This window comes from Diabrotica virgifera, chromosome 1 (assembly GCF_917563875.1).
Source record: "Diabrotica virgifera virgifera chromosome 1, PGI_DIABVI_V3a".
NCBI lineage: Eukaryota > Metazoa > Arthropoda > Insecta > Coleoptera > Chrysomelidae > Diabrotica > Diabrotica virgifera.
This window is the reverse complement of record NC_065443.1, coordinates 139,588,605-139,610,437: the sequence shown is the minus strand read 5'-3', so window position 1 is coordinate 139,610,437 and position 21,833 is coordinate 139,588,605. Positions and strand designations below refer to the sequence as shown.

General features: G+C 32.6%; 1 protein-coding gene across 1 annotated transcript in view; it reads right to left on the bottom strand.

Moving 5' to 3' along the window:
* LOC114343721 (F-box only protein 21) overlaps positions 1 to 21,833 on the bottom strand; it is a 63,454-nt gene that overhangs the window by 22,718 nt on the left and 18,903 nt on the right. The window contains exon 2 of the mRNA XM_028294560.2: positions 8,371 to 8,499. Coding sequence (XP_028150361.1) covers positions 8,371 to 8,499 — 129 coding nt within the window. The remainder of the gene's footprint in view (positions 1 to 8,370; positions 8,500 to 21,833) is intronic.

Below are 21,833 nucleotides of genomic sequence, written 5' to 3'. Positions count from 1 at the left end.
TTTGATATTATCCCTAATCTTCCTCCAACTTTCTTCTATGCCTTCATCCGATGTTATGTAGTTTTCATTCAATACTTTTTGCAGTCTTCTCTGGTATAGATCTCGTGTTGATAAGTCTCGTAGCTGTTCTACCTTTATTCTTGTCTCACATTCAATAGGGTCTTCTTTCCTGTTTGTTTTTAGCTGTATTCTGATTTTTATAAGTGTTAGGTTGTGATCGCTTCCAATATTAGCTGCACTTAAACATCTTATATATAGTACTTGCGAGTGGTGGATGTTTCTGTTTGTCAATATACAGTGCTAGTCAAAAGTCCGTACCCCCCTCGTATCTTTTGAACGGTTATACTTATAATTTGGAGGGAGGAAATAAACGGTTGTAGGCGTCTTAACTAGTCATGACAGGTGACGTAATAGTGACATATGACGTTGCAGCGCCACCATGACAGATAATTTTAAATGGGACTTTATGGCAAGTGATACCTCGTTTGAAAGGTATTGAAAATACCTATTCAGTCATACTAATTTTGTTTGAGTTTAAGCTAATTTTGATGAATAAATAAAATTATAATAAAATTGTAGTTTCGCATTTAATTAATAAAAATTCAAACCTCCGCCTATGATTACTTGTCAAAAGGGTTGACGTTGACGTAAAAACTATTAGCCAAGCCGCACACCAAAGAAACATGAAACGAAAAACATGAAACATGAAACGAAAAACATGTTTCATGAAAAGAAAACACTGCTAAACAAATCTCAAAGTCCGCCTACCAATGAAACGAGTGTGATTCATGCTCATGACACATTTTTATTTTCGGAGAGTTTCATAAATGGCCGGACATATATTTGTTTAGCAGTGGTTTATTTCCATGAAACGTAATTTACGTTTCATGTTTCTTTGATGTGCGGTGTATAAACATAAGGATATAAACACCGAATAGCGATAAAGGTATTTATTGATAGAACCGACACTAGGGTAATTCTACCCCGGGACTACTTCCGAACACTGACTAATTACTGATACGCGATTAGCTAAAGACTGATGTAGACTGATGAATGCTCTTTCTCTAGGCCAGATATCTTGGTTTTATAGAAGCTTAAATTGGGTCATTGGTGACACGATGCCCGCGTGATTTGTATATTTAATTAAGGTAAATAATTCTACTTTTGTCAGCACTTTCGTGTCATTTCCAAATTATATTGTTGATAATTGACCAATTTGGATCTAAACTAATAATCTACGTGTGTGAATATAAAAACAAATAAATTCGTGCAATCTACTGGGTGGTATAATTATTCTGTTCAATATCGGATATGAATTCTGAATATTTGTTATTGGACATGCGGCCTGCCTAAGAGAACTGAAAAACGTGAACTTTTTTGACAAAAAAAACATAGGCAGACATTTGAATTTTTATTAATTAAATGCGAAACTACAATTTTATATTGATTTCATTTATTCACCAAAATCAAAATCAATTTATATCCAAAAAAATTAGTATGACTGAATAGGTATTTTGAATATCTTTCAAACGAGGTATTACTTGCCATAAAATCCCATTTAAAATTATCTGTCCCAGTGGCGCTGTAAAGTCATCTGTCACTATAACGTCACCTGTCATGACTAGTTAAGAAGCCTACGTCCGTTTATTTCCTCCCTCCAAATTTCACTATTATAAGTAGTATAACCGTTCAGAAGATACGAGAGGGGGTACGGACTTTTGACTAGCACTGTATAATCAATAACGGATCTGTGTCTTCTTGTATTTTGGAATGTATATTTTTGTTGATCTTTGTGTCTGAAGAACGTATTGTTTATTCAAAATTCATTCTGAGAGCAAAAGTTTATAAGTACTTCTCCATTTTCATTTTCGATGTCTTCATTGAATCGTTGCTTTATTCCTGGTATAATTCTGTTACTGACTCTTGCGTTCATGTCTCCTAAAATATATATTATCTCATTGGCTGGTGTTTCGTCGACTGTCTGTTGAAACTCGTTATAAAAAAGGAATCTTTCGACTTCAGGTTTGCAGTTTTCTGGACTATAAACTCCTATAATATTTATTTTTTGCTTCTCTAATTTGATCTTTGTGACTACGATTCTGAGAATACTAACAAGTATTTTTGAAAAATTTAAACGCAGAATGAAAGATTACATTATTACTGAGGGCCGAAAGTCCCTGAAAACTTCTATAGTATTTATTTTAATAAGTTACAGGGGTAAAAAAAGAGAAAATTTGTTGTGATATTTAATTTCAAATATTTCATTCAAAAGAAACTTTTTGTTTATTCTAAGGGACTTTCGACCCTAGGTAATAATGTAATCTTTCATTCTGCCTTTACACTGTTCAAACGTATTTATTTAGTGGAGTCAATGAAGGTTTTCACCTCCGATTTCGTTGAACCTCCATCGATTTTCATGAAAATTGGTAAGTATGTAGAGGATACCTCAATAATCAAAGGTGACATGGTGCCAACTTGCGCTTTTACCCTGGGGGGGATGCCACCCCTTCTCGGGGGTGGAAATTATTTTATTAAAAATAATACCACTAATCGATAGAGGGACAAATTATAAGTAAAATTTGTTATATAAAGTTATTCCAATAAATCAATAGTTTTTGAGTTATTAAAGATCAAAAGTTTTGATTTTTCCTGAAAAAAATCCATGTTTTAAAGCAGTTTTTCATAAATAACTCAAAAACCATAAGTTTCTTTAAAAAAGTTGTTATTAGGGAGTTTTTGTGCACACAAATACGTAAACGTAACGCATCTTTTTGACATATACGCTTGCGCATTAATGGTTGAACTCCCGTATCGCGATACGTATTACCTAAGGTTACGGGCTGGTACGTTAGGTTCATACGCATCCCTATCGAGCCGAAAGTCACCGAATGCACACGAGGATCTTGCCCGATTACCTACCAAATGAACATTTCATCAGCGTACTACCCGTTTGGCGTTTATGAACATTTTAAGGTTATATTGGTTATTGGTTTAGTCTATTTGAGTAAAATTATTCTGTGTTTATAATTGGAACTTCATAATAGATTTAAAATTTTATTGTTTTTAAGTTGTCTATTAATAAAGCAAAACAAACAAATCTTGTATTAATTTAAGAAATACAGTGATCACCACAATTAATAACTAGATAAACAAATGACCTAGTTTCAGTAAAATTTTCAAATAAATATTACCACACTATTTACATTATACCTACTGGAATTCTGATGTAGGTATACAATAATTTACAACTAAATAGTAGGTATAAAGAAAATAAAAAAAATTTAACCTAAGGAAAAATAATATTTTTATATTTAAATAGAAGCAATTAAAACCATACAATTTCATCATTCATTTATCTTTTTTTACATTTGTATATTAATTGTATATTGTGTGAACATTGTTTTATTTTTTTAATGTCAACGGAATTTAAAAATGACTATGATTTGCTTTACGTTACGTTAAGGTAGTTACAAAAACTACCTATTTTAACATTCATCCTCTACGACACGTTAGTTGCTTTACGTATACGGAGATGCGTACGTTACGTAGCAACAAAAACTCCCTATTACCAAAATCGAAGATAATATAAAAATAAATAAGCTCCTTATTCGAAAAATCCTTTATTACATATACAAAGTGAGTTATTTTTTCCGCGAGTACTCAAATCTTAGTATTCAAGCTTAAATAACAGGAAAACCATGCACTTTGTTAAATATAGATACTAAACATTTTAATAAAGTACTTAAAGGTAACTATCAAGAAGCTATATATGAAGTCGATAGCATCAAAATTAAGCAAGTTATGATGGAAATAAGAGGACCCTTTCAGATTTTTTAGGGAAGAATGAAAAATGAAACATACGTCATTTCCACAAAAATTAAAATTTATAGTAACCCATTTAAAACTTTATTTATTTTAACATGAGTAATAACTTCAACAATTTTGACCGGTTTTGAATCCATATTTTTGAAAAAAAAATACGATTAAAAAAATTGGAATTTTTCAAATTTTCGTGAATTTCATTTTCTTTTGATAATAACTCCAAAAATACTCGATATACTTAAAAAATGGTAAACAACAAAATTTTAGTTTTAACTTTATTTAAGCTTTTTCTTTTTTTAATATTTTTTTACAGCATAAAATAACCGAGATAGAAACATTTAAAGCCTAAATTTTACTGCGAGAACCATGTAAGCGGGGCCATTTCACCTTGTATTTAAAAAAAATAAAGGGTTTAGAAAATTATGTTTAATACATTGTTATAGACCGTTTACTTAGCTCTGTAATGGTTTTTTGATAAATCTCATATTTCAAAAATTAACTGAGTTATTTTAAAAAAACCAATAACATTTTCTTTGAAAAAATTTTATAGCGGAGATTTTGTATGTATACAGGTTGTGGGAAGTCCAGTTAGTCGTTTGTTGTAGGAGATACGAAAAAAGTTTATTTAGGTGAGATTGGGGCATAGATAATATCAGAATTTAAATACATTTCCAAATATACAGGGCCACCCATATTGACAGGGTGAAACAAAATTATCTTTTGTTTAATGGAACACCCTGTATATTTTTACATTTTTGGATTCTCCTCTATGTATTATTTCTTAAAATATCAGGTTTTGGGATGTTATACGAAGTAGTTTAAAAGATAATTACGTTTTTTTTTTTCAAATTTCATAGCAATATTCACCCCCTGTATAATTGTAGTGATTTGACATCAGAAAATCAATTTATGTTGATTTTTAATATAGTCTATTATTGTTAAAAATTATTAATCTAGCAAAACGTTTAATTTTAGCTAATACAGGGTTGGTCGAAACTGAATGAGTGTTTTCTCAAAGTTTGAGAGTATGAGTTTTCTCAAACGGAGCAGCCTGTAATGCCTGTAATGAGCATTATAATGAAATGCTATTGTATGGCACTTTATTATTTCCCACCCTGCCAGTGAGAACTGAATTTATTTTTGAAATCCCTAACTTTATGTCTTTAATTATTTTAAATATTGTAAACGATTAAAAAACAATCAAATTAAATTGAAATGAATAACCAGTGTATATCTTCCACATTTACTTCATATTTAACGTAGCCTGTACCATAACATTGCACAGATTATTATCCCTGTATAGCAACGATATACCATGAATGTGAATTCATACTTGAAAAATGTCCTATATCCAGTCTCACAAAAAAAAGGGATTCTTCAAACATAATATATATGCAGACAAAATCAGCCAAAGTGATTTGCGATATCTAATTAAAGGCCGTACCAAGTTGGTTTTGTTGAATATAGCATGAAAGCACGACGATACTTTAGTGATAAGCGTATTTTTCGTAGTAGCTATTGTATGTTGTTTTATATTATGTATTACCTATATTAAATTAGTTTTAATAATGGGGTTATTTTTAATAAAATAGTGTTCACCCATGAGAAGGGGTAACATCCACCCCAGGATAAAAGCGCAAGTTGGTACCACATCATTTTTGTTTCTTGAGGTATCCTCTAACTACTTACCAATTTTCATGAAAATTGATGGACGTTCAACGAAATCAGGGGTGAAAAGCTTCAGTGACTGCCTTTTTGGAAATATAAAAGATTAATTTTTTTCGTGATTGTCGATTTGCTAATTTTCTGATTTTTGGTTACTATAAGGTTTGAAAAATTAATAAAAATTATAAATCATATACATAAATGTAAAAAAATATTTATTTTACTTAATTAAACGAGATTGCTTGAGCCAGAATGCTGAAATCTGCATTTTTATCATTAAAAAAAAAAGGTGCATTTCACCCCTAAAATGCAGAAAGCGCAACTTGGTGCCATATCACTTTTGTTTTTTGAGGTATCCTCTAACTATCAACAATTTTCATGAAAATCGATGAAGGTTCAAAGAAATCGTGGGTGAAAACATTCAGTGACTACACTTTCAGAAATATAGAAGAATAAGGTTTTCGTGATTTTCGACTTGTTAATTTTCGGATTTTTGGTTACTATAAGGTTTGAAAAATAAAAAAAAATGTAATTCATGCACATAATTATAAAACAAATATTTATTTTTCTTAATTAAAGATTACTTGCGCCATAATGCGGAAATCTGCATTTTTTATAATTTAAAAAGTAGGGGTGTATTGCACCCCTAAAATGCAAAAGCGCAAGTTGATGCTATATAACTTTTATTACTTGAGGTATCCTCTAACTACCTACCGATTTTCATGAAAATCGATGAAGGTTCAACGAAATAGGAAGTGAAAACTTACAGTGACTGCACTTTCAGAAATCTAAAAAATAATTTTTAAAAAAGGGGTGTATTTCACCCCTAAAATGCAAAAAGCGCAAGTTGGCACTATGTCACCTTTGTTCCTTGAGGTATCCTTTAACCACTCACCAATTTTTATGAAAATCGATGGAGGTTCAACGAAATCTGAGGTAATAACTCATATCCACCTTCATTGACTCCACTAATTATAGTCCAGAAAGCCACTGCGCATCCGCTAGGAAAAATATTCTAATTCGGATTTTTTGCACAATCTTACTCAAAAAGGACTCCCTTTAACAAATTTTCATGTTGCCAGGACCAAAAGGTGGTCAAAAATTTTTTAAACGTTTTTTTTTTTTAACTTAAAGGAAAAACGTTTTTTTAGGTTTTTTGGATCATTCCAAACAGAAAAGGTCTTTAGTGACTTTTCTCTAAAAATGATAGTTTTTGGCATATAAGCGATTAAAAATTGAAAAATTGCGAAATCGGTCATTTTTAACCCTCAAAAACTATGTGAAAAACTGAAAATTTGAATGTTGCCAAGGTAGGTAGATATTCTTTAAACATCGATTGATGAAATCCCGAAGAGTTTTTTGCAATACAATATTCAAAACTCATTGTTTTTTAATTGCTAATCAAGTGTGCGCGACACTATTTTCCACCGACATCGACAGTATGGTGCAAATGAAAGGAATAAATTCGTTATTTCGTAAACCGGCGACTTTAAGAAAAAATCCCGAAACAGGTCGATTTTTATTTTTAAGTTATGATATTTTGGCATATATGGTATACTAGTGACGTCATCCATCTGGACGTGATGACGTAATCGATGATGTTTTTAAATGAGAGTAGGGGTCATGTGCTAGTTCATTTGAAAGGTTCTTCAATTCTCTATTCAGTAATATAAACATTTACATAATTATTTATACAGGGTGTCCAAAACATTTTTATTAAATTAAATTATTTGACAAAAAAAGAAGTAGAAGGACACCCTGTATAAATAATTATGTAAATGTTTACATGACTGAATAGAGAATTGAAGAACCTTTCAAATGAGCTACCACACGACCCCTATTCTCATTTACAAAAATCATCGATTACGTCATCACGCCCAGACGGATGACGTCACTAGTATACCATATATGCCACAATATCATAACTTAAAAATAAAAATCGACCTGTTTCGGGATTTTTCCTTAAAGTCGCCAGTTTACGAAATAACGAATTTATTTCTTTCATTTGCACCATACTGTCGGTGGAAAATAGTGTCGCGCACGCTTGATTAGCAATTAAAAAACAAAGGAGTTTTGAATATTGTATTGCAAAAAACTCTTCGGGATTTCATCAATCGATGTTTAAAGAATATCTACCTACCTTGGCAACATTCAAATTTTCAGTTTTTCACATAGCTTTTGAGGGTTAAAAATGGCCGATTTCGCAATTTTTCAATTTTTAATCGCTTATATGTCAAAAACTATCATTTTTAGAGAAAAGTAACTAAAGACCTTTTCTGTTTGGAATGATCGAAAAAACCTAAAAAAACTTTTTTGCATGCAAAAATAATAATTTTAGGAAAAAAACAAAAAAAAAACGTTTAAAAAATTTTTGACCACCTTTTGGTCCTGGCAACATGCAAATTTGTTAAAAGGAGTCCTTTTTGAGTAAGATTGTGCAAAAAATCTGAATTAGAATATATTTCCTAGCGGATGCGCAGTGGCTTTCTGGACTATTAGATTTCTCTGGATTCTAAAAAAAATTAATGCATTTAAAAAGCACTGGAGCCGAAATTTTGCACCTTCGTCCTTAAGGGGAATAAAAATCGCACAGTCGTTGAAGTACGATATATCCATTACTATAAAGATATATAAAAAAAAGCGTTACAAAAATGATGGGCAACGTTGTACTTCAAATTATAAAATATTTTCGTATCGGCATGGTGAACCAAACATATTTTTTATTGAAAGACTTCGACTTTGTTAAAAAGGTTGGGCAGAAAGGACAACTTTAACCTAGAGATGAGCCACAATAGGCCAAGTGGAAGGATATTTAAGCACCCACTCATGTTGAACCGAACCTAACCTAAATAAAAATAAAAAGAGACTCTTTTCAGAATATACCTCTTGTAAAATTTAGCAGGCATTTTCTCAAGTAGAGCTCGAGTTCTTTTCTTCAGTTCATAAATATATTTAACCTCATGCTGGAAAATGATATGTTTACTTTCCAAGAGGCTCCTCAACTGGGGAAATCTGTAACAAATAAATTATTTAAGTGTAAAAACTTACACTTACACTTAAAACTTTCTTGTGCATAATAGTTTTATACTTAAACTTGCATTCAATAAACAGATAACAGGTCAACAAAAAAAAAATTTCTGAGTCTGTTACTTAGCAAATATTTTCTGTTTGTAAGTGTACATCGAAAATTAAGCATAAACAAACTCCATAAATACTAATTAAAGTTTGCTTTTGTACCTTTAGATAATGAAATATAAATTTAATACACAGCGTTTTGGCAGAGTTTCTAAGGAGACGTTGAAATTAAGATGCCGGAGAGGGGTGAGGGTGGAGTTTGGGTGTGAAGCGAGAAGTGGCAGTCTGACATGATAGTGTGCGCGTGAGCATTGCAATGGAATAACGTATTTCATGTGTCGCGAGGCTTAAAATGGCTACCATAAAGTGGCTTCTTAAAAGTATAAAAATGATGTAGACTCTTTTTGCTATATTTGGGGCAAATTCATTAAAGTGGGAACCAAAATATTCGGTTTGACAGCTCTACAAGAAGCTAAAAACAGTTCTTGCCCAAATGCCCAAAGAAAATTATGAGAGCATTAAAATCATTCTTCTAATTTTTTATACATGAAGAGTATGTCTGGCCTGTGATAGGGGATTTCAAAATGGTTGGTTTTCTGGTGCGAAGGCAAGGCGGATACACTAAATATGCACGTTACCTTTGCTTATGGGATAGTATGTAGAACCGATGTACTTCACTACCAGCAGCAAATGTGGAGCCCCATCATGCTTTAAGCTTTAATGCCTCCATTGCACATAAAATTAAGTGTCATGAAGCAGTTCGTAAATACTCTTCGTCAAGATTCTGAGGCCTTTAAATTTTTAAAACAATTTTTCCGCAACTGTGAGAGATTGACAATTATAAAGAGCTTATTTCTAATATGCGTGATAGCTTCAAAGTCATGGCATGCAGGATGTCTCTTAAAATACACATGCTACATGCTCACTTAGATCAGCTTAAAAACAACTTGGTTGCATACTAAGACGAGCAAGGAGAATGCTTTCACCAAGATGCAATGAACTTCAAACAACGGTATCAAGGATAATATAATGACAACATGATGGGTAACTACGTTTGGAAGCTCCTACGAGAGAGTGCTTGTTTACACAAAAGAAATACCAAACCTGTTAATTTTTAATTGTTCATGTTTTTTTGTATTTATGGGTTTTACATATTCCGTCTTTTATAATTAAAGTGAATAAAAACAAATAGTTCAAAACTTGTTTACTTTTAAGAATTAAAAAATAAAGCTTTTTCATAAAATTTGAAATTTTGTTCTGGTAAGTACAAAAGCAAACTTTATTAGATAAAAATATTTTTTCTTTCTTTAGTTGGGCCTAAGGTCCGGTTTCACCAACAACAACAAATAAATCAATGAATAGTTATTCGTCAAATAAAATATATTAGACGTTTATATTTTTATTTTGTTTCAATATAATTTTCATTATTTCATTCATAGATTCTGACTAATAAAAAGATACAGAAATAAAAATTACAGCGATTATTTCATTCATAGGAGATTCTGACCAATAGAAAGGTACAGAAATAAAAATTAAACTGATTATTTTTTAATGATTTTAACTTCCAATCGTATAGTAAGATATTTGATCACGTGTTTAATTCTGTCCAATCAGATTAAAATTATACTGAGAATTATCTACTGTAGAAAATTACCGATAGAATTTTTTTAAGTAGATTGTTTCTGTTTAATGGCAACCAGTTTACTAGTTTCGACAACTGTCACATTTAAGAAAATATCCATAATATACGTATTAAAAAATAATCTTACGAATAACACACGACAGTAAGAATAAATAAGAAAATAATGCTTCATTTTTACTCAAATTTGTTGTCATCGGACAATAGCCACTCGAGTCCTGCGGGCTCTCGTGTCTATTGCCAGACAGCAAATTTTCGAAAAACTGTCGCATTATTTTCAATTTATTTTCACTCTCTTGTGATATTATACCCGATAATTTTTGATAATATCCCGTCGTCAAGTATATTACGTCAGATGCCCTTCGTTGCTAGGAAAAAATACATTCAGTGACATTAATGACAATTAATGTTTTAAAAATTATAAAAGTGATTACTTTCAACCGTCAAATATTAGGTTTGTTCTAGCAAACAGTCAAACTAGTCAAAAATCGTCAGCAAACAGTTGGTCAGTGAGAAAACATAATACAGTCACCAGTGCTATCCCCTCTACTCGCGCTGGTCCACTATTCGCTGATGGTTTCAAACCGTTTGAAACTGATGCTAGAACAAACCTATTTATAAAAACTGTGTGTTTAATTGTACTTACATAAATAAATTACAACAAAATTTTGGTTTTGAACAGTTTTATTCATGAAATAATCACAACAAATTGCACTCGATCTCTAAAATTATTATCGAATTTTTTCCGAGTGACACTTTGACATCATTTCACTCCCCTTCGGGTCGTGAAATTAAAACTGTCAAAGTGTCACTCGGAAAAAATTCGATAATTTTAGAGCTCTTGTGCAATTACTACTGATAATTTTAATATCGCGTATCCCGTCATGAACGTCATGAACGGGGGGGGGGGTAAAATGAACATTCAGTGACATTAATGACAATTCATGTTTTAGGTACAACTTGTCAAAGAGAACACCAGGAACAGGTTTAGCAAATATTCAGACGAAGATATCAATAAAATATTAGTTAAAATGATTTAAAAAAGAGTTTTATTCATTATTTAGACCTCTAAAATTATTATCGACTTGTTGCGCTCGTGACACTTTGACATAATTTCACTCCTCATTGGCTCATAAAATTAAAACTGTCTCGTGGAATTACTACTGATAATTTAAAGTTAAACTGACGAATTTACTTTCTTATAAATATTTACCTCGAGATTAACTTGCCAATTTATGCGAAGAGTAAATATTTATTTGATAAATAAATAAAATAAGTCTTATTTGACGTTAGTAAAATGGAGAAGTGTCAGTTTATTGATCGAATAACTTAATTCATAGAATAAACTACTATTTGTCGTTGGTGAAACCGGCCATTACTAATCAAAATCAGAGGTACAGAACTCAGACTCAAAATTCATGTCGACCTGTGTAATGTGTTACTCAATAACATGTTACTTAACTTTACAATATACGGTACATAGCAATGCAAACCTTATGCGAGTTATTAGCGCTGCAATGACAATTTTATCCAAAATAATTTATAATCGAACATTAAGGGGCTATCCTAGTGTAAAAGTATGAAATTCATATACTTTTTTTGGGAATTTCTAAAATAAAAAGTACTGTATCAATTGTTTTGAAAATTTGCATGAGCATTTATTATAAAAAGAAGTATATGTAAAACAATTTTAATAAAAAAATATTGAAAATTAAACAATTTGTGCGCCATCTACTGGCACCGTGAAAATAAAAACATAGCTTTCCTGCTGCAGTGATTGGGACTAATAGAGATCCTGAAACATAAAATTTCAAAGTGATTATTGAAATATAAGTTATTTCCTATACCATCAACTAAGATTTTTGAAAAATATTAAAATTTGGAAAAATGACGAAGTGTTGAAATTTTTTTTTAAATTAGCTAAAACATTTTTAGTCTCAAAAACCGCCAAATTGACATTTTTTATCCGATCAAAAAACCCCTAGTTAATGGTATAGAAAATAACTTATATTTCAATAATAACTTTGAAATTTTATGTTTCAGGATCTCTATTAGTACCAATCACTGCAGCAGTGGGGCCATGTTTTTATTTTCACGGTGCCAGTAGATGGCGCATAAATCGTTTAATTTTCAATATTTTTTTATGAAAATTTTTTTTGCATGTACCTCTTTTAATAATAAATGCTTATGCAAATTTTCAAAAAATTGGTACAGTACTTTTTATTTTAGGAATTCCCAAAAATTTTATTTTATGAATTTCGTACTTTTACACTAGGATAGCCCTTTAAGCCGTAACTGCCGATCTATTCTGGGTAAGTTTTCACCAAGAGCCGCTTACTGTTTTTGGGATATAAAAAGCCCTATCTGAATGCGCTAGAGCGTCGTTGGCGTGTAGCTAAAGCAGTGGCGGCTCGTCAGAGGAGGCAAGGGAGACAAAATTTTTACATACGCTACACTGTTTTTATTTTGAATCGCGAAAAACAATAAGCACTCTTACTATTATACAAAATGTAAATTCCACATCATTATCACTATTGGGACCGTGCAAGTTCGGAAAAGCGACACCTATTTCTACGCTCTGTACTTTTATTCTCACTTTTAATTATATTGGCCAATCATATGCTCCTGGTTACTGGATAATTGTCAAGGCCACAGTCCAAAAAAAAATAATAAGAAGAAAAAATAAGATATAGGTTATTTTATTCAAACGTAAGCAATTGTATGTAGTAAATAAAATTAGGTATTAAAATGCACTATTGCAAGCAAAATACAATTAATTAAATTTACCTTTATATAATAATTGCTTATCATATCAATATTGTGGAGCAATATATAATTTTTCTTCTTAAATGACAATAGGTATAAAATGTACGTCAATTTGACAATTTCAGTTGACAATATGAATTATTTAAGAAAGTTGCAATATTGCTCCGCTATTCGCGCACGATCGTTTCGCGTATCCCTTCCAAGTACTTGCACACCGCGAATATATCCATACGCACGCAGCATTAGCATTAGAACGCATGATTGCGGTCTCAGTTTTTTCATTATTATTGTAGTCAGGACCCTGGGTTATCCAGAGATGCATGAACGGAGGCTATCAGTCGGGCAGCATCCGTTGCTAATGCTCCGCGCAGCGCAGCAGCGTTTAAAGGGACCCAGTCTCCTAACAGTGCCATCCACGGTGCCATCACACGCTGCTCGGAGATTTATCACTGGCTGGCTTCTTGCCTCCGTTACTCGCATCTGGGGACAACCAATTTTAGGGTCCTGACTACAAATAATGAAAAAACTAAAAATGCGAATTTTGTTATGAAATTTGGTATGTGGGGCTAGAATAATATTTAGAACAACTTGTTTAAACAACTTTTTCCGACAATTAGACTAACTATGTACTACTATTTTTAAAATGATATGATATTATGAAATTTTAATTATGATGATATATGAAATGTAAATTAAAAATGGTCAAAAAATATTACATTTCTTGGCACATATTTTACAGTTAGGTATAGCCTCCCCTGTTGTAAAAAGCACGAGCCGCCAGTGTAGCGGCTAAGTCATGTAGCGCCAGCGCGTTATCGGCAAAAAACGTGTTAATACACATTTTTTTTAAAAGCCGGCCAAAAAAAAATCAATTTATTTTTAATGTAAAAAGCGATCCTAGTGCGCAGGTTAGTCCAACTATAGTACTTGCATTTATCCGATTACTGAAATAATCGTCACGAAACAGTCACTGGACGATCATAATTTCTGTCGGAATAATGGGAAGGACGATGTGATGAACAATCATTTTTTTTTTTGTTGGAACTTATTTTGTTTACTGCGCTGGAGCGTGATATATATTGAAAAATGAGCTAATCAAAATATGAATAAGCAAATTTGCCAGAAAGTGGCTCACAAGGAAGAGATAAGTCGTAAGTGATAAGTAGAAAAAGGATTATATTTTATACTTGAATAAGTATGTTAGACGAGCGGCACACCCCCAAAAAAAAGCTTATTTCTCGAGTTACTGACCACGGTGAGGTGAATGGCTAATTTTAGTCATACTTTATGTTTTTGATGGTGCTGAAAACGAAAATGAGGTTTATTTTTAATTTTATGTGGGAAAACATTGTCAAAATAGCAATTTTACCCTAAAAATAAAATCACGTTTTTTTTGCGTTTACCTCGCTACAACTCTGTTCCATTTTAATATTTTTTTCTGAAATTTTTACAGTATATAGGATGAGGCAGATAAACGGTCTATTAAAAATATCTCGAGAACTAAAGGCAACAGAATCATGAAAATTGGAATGAAGGGGTTTTGAAGAGTGATCTATTTAATGAAAATATTTTGGACACCCTGTACATTTGTACATTTTAGGATTCTCCTCGATGTCTTCTTTCTTAAAATATGACGTTTTGTAACGTTATACAGGGTAGTTTAAAAGATAGTTACGTTTTTTTATTAATACTTTCCCTAGTGCTGACATTGGTTCCGATCATAACCCAGTAGTGGCGGACATAAAAATACGATTAAAAATATGTAAACCACCACAAAAGAAAACTATTAGACGCATATCAGAACAACTCAAAGATGAACAAACCAAAAAGAAAACAGAAGAGCAGCTGAACACCAAACTTAAAGAAATTACCAACAAAGAAGAGAGAACACAAGATATAGAACAGAACTGGGAGGAAATCAGAAAAGCTCTTGCAACGACAACTGAAACGATCACAGAACAACGACCACGGAAGCAAAGATGGATGACAGAGGAAATATTAGACTTAATGGATGAAAGAAGAAAATGCAAACAGCACAAAGCAATATATAAAGCAATAAATAGAACCATTAAACCAAAAAATAAAAACCGCAAAAGAAAAATGGATAACAAAACAATGTGAAGAGATCGAAGACTTATATAAAATACATGATGACTTCCATCTTCATAAGAAACTCAAGGAATTCACAGGCACGACATACTCACAAAGACCAAATAATCTAATCAATGCAGAAGGCAAACTGATTTCAAGCCCTGAAGAACAAATAAACATGTGGGAAGATTATATAAAGGAACTCTTCTATGACATCAGAGAACCTCCTACATTAAATAAAGAAAATAACGAAGGTCCTCCAATGCTGAAGTCAGAACTGGAATATGCTCTATGTCAACTAAAAAACCACAAATCTGTAGGAAAAAATGAAATACCAGCTGAGCTATTGAAATTAATTAACGAGGAAAACTTGGACCTTCTTCTTGGACTATTTAATAATATTTACAGTACAGGAACGATCCCTAAAAGATGGCTTGAATCCGTCTTCATACCACTGCCCAAAAAGAAGAACGCCAAATTATGCCAGGACTTTCGCCTTATAAGTCTACTCAATAACATTCTGAAGCTTTTCTTACGAATTATACAGAACAGAATATACAGGGTGATTCATTAAGAATGTCCAATATTTGAGATGTAGATTCTAGACCTCAAAATATTAAGATTTAACCCAAATCATGTAAATTAAATGTGGCTCGTTACTGAGTTACAGGGTGTTTTATTTAAAAATTTAATAACTATTTTTACCCAGGGCTTTAAAACTATTTGACATATCCTTGTCATACTTGGCAAAAAATATAGGTACTGTACATCCTACTAAATTATGATAAATAAACTTTTCTGGCCACTACCAGAGGCGTATGACAGGGGAAAGTGAATGGTTGACCCTTCCCAAATTCTACGCCACTGGCGAAATTGCTATTTTAGCACAATATTTCGATTTTCCAATACTTCCTGTGTCAGTAATATACTCTTCATTCGTAACGTTAAAGTCATTAGTTTTCGAGATATTTGAAGTTGAAAATGAAACGGCATAGCTATTTTGATTAATGTATTGTGCTCCTTCATTTTTAACTTTAAATATCTCGAAAACTAATGATTTTATCAGTACGGATGAAGAGTGTATTATTTGCATAGAAAGTATTGGAGAATCGAAAAATTGCAATAAAATAGTAATTCCGCCATTGGCGTCAACCATAATGTGGGAAGGGTCAACCATTCACTTTCCCCTGTCGTACACCTCTGGTACTAGCCAGAAAGTTTTATTTAACATATTTTAGTAGGTTGTACAGTATCTACACTATCTGCTAAGTATGATAAGGATATATCAAATACTTTTAAAATACTGGATACAAATAGTTAATATTTATGTAATAGGGATGTTTGAATTAAAAATTTAAAAATTATTTGTACCCAATACTTTAAAAGTATTTGAAATTGCCGTATCATACTTGCCAAAAAGTGTAGGTACTGTACACCTTACTAATTTATGTTAAATAAACGATTCTGGCTATTACCAGAGGCGTACACGGGAAAATAAATGCTTGAACCTTCCCAAATTCTACGCCACTGATGGAATTGTCATTTCAGCATAATTTTTAGAGTCTCCAATACTTTCTATGCAAATAATATACTCTTCATTCGTATTGATAAAATCATTAGTTTTCGAGATATTTGAAGTTAAAAATGAAGGGGCACAATACATTAATCAAAATAACTGTAAAGTTTCATTTTCAACTTCAAATATCTCAAAAATTAATGACCTTAACGTTACGAATGAAGAGTATATTATTTACATAGAAGGTGTTGGAAAATCGAAATATTGTGCTAAAATAGCAATTTCGCCAGTGGCGTAGAATTTGGGAAGGGTAAACCATGCACTGTCCCCTGTCGTACGCCTCTGGTAGCAGCCAGAAACGTTTGTTTATCATAATTTAGTAGGGTGTACGGCAACAACACTTTCTGCAAAGTATGACAAGGATATGTTAAATAGTTTTAAAGTACTGGATAAAAATGGTTATTAAATTTTTAAATAGAACACCCTGTAACTCAGGAACGAGGCACATTTTATATAAGTGATTTGGGTTAAATCTTAATATTTCTAAGGTCTAGAATCTACAATTCAGAGACTGGACATTCTTAATGAATCGCCCTGTATAGAAGATGTGACGAGATCACCGGTCAAGAACAATTTGGCTTCAGGAAAGGTATGGGGACACGAGAAGCAATATTCTGTCTTCAAACTCTGTCATAAAGATGCAAAGATCAACAAGTAGACCTTTTTGTCTGTTTTATAGATTTTGAAAAAGCGTTAGACCGGGTGCAGCACATGACCTTGATAGAGAGATTAAACGACATTGAAGTCGACAAAAGAGATTCTAAAATTATAGAAGCTATTTATTGGAATCATAAAGCAATCATAAAGACCAATGGTAACATGTCAAGGCCAACTGACAGGGTTGTAACAACAAGGTGTCAGACAGGGTTGTGTGCTATCACTGATACTGTTTAACATCTACTCTGAGGTAATATTTGCGAAGGAATCAGGATAAACAGGCAAAGAGTAAATAACATCCGCTATGCGGATGGCACGGTATTAATGACTGATTCGGACCATAGTCTTCAGATACTGCTAAATAGGGTTAATGAGAGTTGTGAAAAAATGGAGTTGAAGATCAATACTGCGAAAACCAAAGTTATGAAAATATCAAGGAACAAAAATTCACCCCTTGCAATATATGTGAACCACCAACAGCTTGAATATGTAAAGCAATACAAATATCTTGGTTGCTGGTTCAATAATCAACTTGATTATAAACAAGAAGTAAGAGCGAGAATAGAGGTAGCCCGACAAGGGTTTATCAAAATGAAAAGCTTACTTTGTAACAGTAGCATTAACATTAGCCTTAGATGTCGTTTTCTGCATTGCTATGTGTGGTCAATACTTTTGTACGGAACGGAAGCCTGGACACTCAACATAACACTGATGAACAAGTTAGAAGCCTTTGAACTCTGGCTTTATAGAAGAATCTTGAAAATACCTTGGACAACCCACACCACCAACGAAGATATTCTGAGGAGAATAAGTACAGATAGGGAGCTGCTAAAAATCATCAAAGTCAGAAAAGTTAGCTACCTGGGACACATAATGAGAAACAAAAAATACCGCCTCGCGCAACTGATCATCCAGGGTAAGATTGAAGGAAAATGTGGTCCCGTTAGGCGCAGATTTCAAGGCTTAGAAATATCAGAGACTGGACCGGCCTTGATTTAACAGCTCTGTTTAGAGCCGCATTGGACAGAGACAGATTTGCCAGTGTAGTCACTAACCTCCACTAAAGGAGAAAGCACCACAAGAAGAAGAAGAAGATGTTTTATATAAACATTAATATTTATACAAATATTTGCCAGAATATTAATATTAAAAATATTTTAATGTACCTAAAATAAATAAATACCTATAAAATCAAATTTCATTATACAATTTGTGAATATACCAATGCAATGCCATAAAATATTTATATTTACATCGCTGGAAAATACTATAGAAATTACAATTGTCATTTTACCCCTTGATATTGTGCAAGTACTGTCACAATCGTTCACTTGTGTGTCCAATTATCTTTATTCACATCATTAATTGGTTACCTATTTAGAGTATTGTAATCGCCAACAAATTATAGGTACATCTATAAGTATATGGTAGTTTTAATATGCAAATACCTGTCAACAAATACATAATTTTCCAAATTCTTTAAATATATAATAATAACGGAGGTACATTTTTTTCTGTCACTTCCAACTTTTATGCGTTAGAGAGAATTCGATAATCTATGACGCACTGAAAAAAAGGTTTGGGATGAACTGTAGTACAGTGACTGTAGAGGGCAATTGTAATTAATTTGTCAATTGCAAGATTAAAATATCTTTTATCTACGAGCGTGCAAAAATGTCTACTTTCGCGCACGCATTTTAGTTTAGAAAGTTTCACTTTTCCGCACGCGTGTTACTTTTCCGCACGCGGTTTTTACTTTTCCGCACGCGTGTTAATTTAGATATGTTAATATGGCCTTAAAGTAATTATAATACATGCAATAAACTAATATTTAGATATTATTTACTAATTTATTTCAAATATATCTTATTGTATTCCTGTTTTAATGAAATTAACGCGACAATTCGATGAAATAAAATTATTTTGACATAATATTCGAAAGTCAAATCGGTAGACAATAACAGTCGTTTTGAATCATCGTCATGGAAACCAAGATCGTCGTCATGCTAACTAATTATATTGAAAGTTTGGTTTTGACAACCTTGTCAAAGAATTAATCTGTGTATGTATTTTCATATTAATTAAATTAATTGATTAAGATTTGGTAATTTTTTAAAGACTCGTAGAAAAAATATTGTTCCTAGCTCTTGCAGAAAGTGTCTTTTCCGCACTCGACTGCTTGCCGAACTCCCACTTCGCGTCGTTCGGCAAACTGCAGTCGCGTGCGGAAAAGACTGACTTTCTGCACTTGTTACGAAAATAACTATTATTTTTGAATATTTTAAACTAATATTAGGTTTGTTCTAGCAAACAGTCAAACTAGTCAGAAACCGTCAGCAAACAGTTGGTCAGTGAGAGAACGTAATACAGTCACCAGTGCTATCCCCTCTACTCGCGCTGGTCCACTATTCGCTGATGGTTTCAAACCGTTTGAAACTGATGCTAGAACAAACCTATAATTCAGGTTAGGAGGTTGTCAAATAGCGAATAGTCAGTTTTACTTTTTGCTAAAAACCCTTATAAAACCCCATTTAAATAGAAAACAGTTATTACTTTTTGTTAATTTTTAAGATATTGCTGATAAGAAGTCGAGGTCCTATGGGTTGACTAGCCTCGGCTTCTTTTCGCAGCGAATATCTTTTGTGGTGTTTGTTGTGTTTGACGTTTAATTTTCTGGTGAGAACTATATTATCTTTGTTTAAAACCTATTGCAGTTTTTTAATATCTATATTCTTCAGTGGTTAATTTTTATTCTTTATACTTAGTGGTAAGATTTAAAATTAGATTAAAATGAACGAAGAATCAAGCGGAGATCCTCCGCCTGATCTTGAAAAATTAAAAATTCTATTTAATGATGTTGAAATGAGCACTAATAATGGTACTAAAACACAGATCAAAAAGAGAAAGAGAATAATAAAAGCAACAACCCTTTAGACAATTTAATCTATAATGCCAAGTCAATAGGACCTTTTGTAGTTTTTATTGAGGGAATCGAAAAAGGACATTTAGTAGGGCGATATAATCATTTAAAAATAGCTAAAGATATTTTTCAACTGCAAATAAAAGACATTTTAGAAGTTAAAGAAAAAGGGAAAAATAAATTAGGTGTATATTTTCAATCGGCTAAATCGGCAAACAATTTTGTCAATAATAATAATTTAAAAGAAAGAAGAGCTTTCTATGACCAATTAGGAGACGTCCTGAGTGATATTCCGTCAGAGGCGAAAGTTATACTAGGAGGTGATTTCAATGCACATGTGGGCCAAGCCAAGGCAGGATACGAAGCAATACATGGGGGATTAGGCTTTGGAACTAGAAATGAAGCTGGAGATGGCATGCTTGAATTAGCAACAGCATTGGATATGGTGATTGTAAACACATTCTTTAAAAAGAGAGAAACTCAACTTATTACCTACAAAAGTGGACAACATCAATCCCAAATAGACTACTTCATGATAAGGAAAGAAGACATACGTGAATGCAAGGACTGCAAGGTAATAGTTAGTGGGACAGTAAGCCAACAATATAAGCTGCTTGTTCTGGACATCGAAGTAAAAAGCGAAACTAAACAAAAATATCGGAGAGGACCACAAAAAATCATGTGGTGGATGCTAAAAGATGAGAAAGAAGGTCTATTCAGGAGAAGAATAGTAGAAAAAATATGTTGGAACATGAAAAGAAGCCCTAATACAATTTGGAGAAAAATGGCCAGTAGTATTAAAGAGACTGCTGTTGAAATACTTGGGAAAACGTCAGGAAAAAAGTTTGAGGATAAAGAGACTTGGTGGTGGTCAAACGAAGTACAAGGAAAAATAAAAGAGAAAATTATATAAAAAGTGGCAAGAAACCAGATCCGACACAGATCTTCAAAACTATATGGTGGCGAAAAAGGAAGCGAAAGTAGCAGTAGCAAAATCCAAAGCAGAAGCGTATTCAAACCTATACGATCAACTTGATACCAGGGAAGGCGAAACGAAGATATATAAAATAGCCAAACAGAGAGCAAAGAAAGCAAAAGATTTTAATCAGATTAGATGTATCCGAGATCGAGATGAAAATAATAAAATACTAGTTCACGAAAGGGATGTCAAAAAGAGATGGAGAAAGTACTTTGACAGCTTATTAAATGAAGAATTTGACAGACAGCCTGTAGAGTCAACGGAGACAGTAGCAGCAATGGTCACCAAAATAACAAACGAGGAAGTGGCTCAAGCGCTTCAAAAAATAAAGAAAGGAAAAGCGGTAGGACCAGATGATATTCCCGGGGAAGTATGGAGAGCATTGGGAGAGACAGGAACAAGGTGGCTAGCAGGCCTATTTAATAGAATTATGGAAGTTGGACAAATGCCAGACGAATGGAGAAGCAGTATACTGGTACCTGTTTACAAAAACAAGGGAGATATACAACAATGTACAAACTACAGGGCTATAAAACTGCTTAGCCACACCATGAAAATATGGGAAAGAGTAATTGATAGACGGATACGTGAAGAGACCGAAATATCCGAGAATCAATTTGGCTTTATGCAGGGCAGATCATGA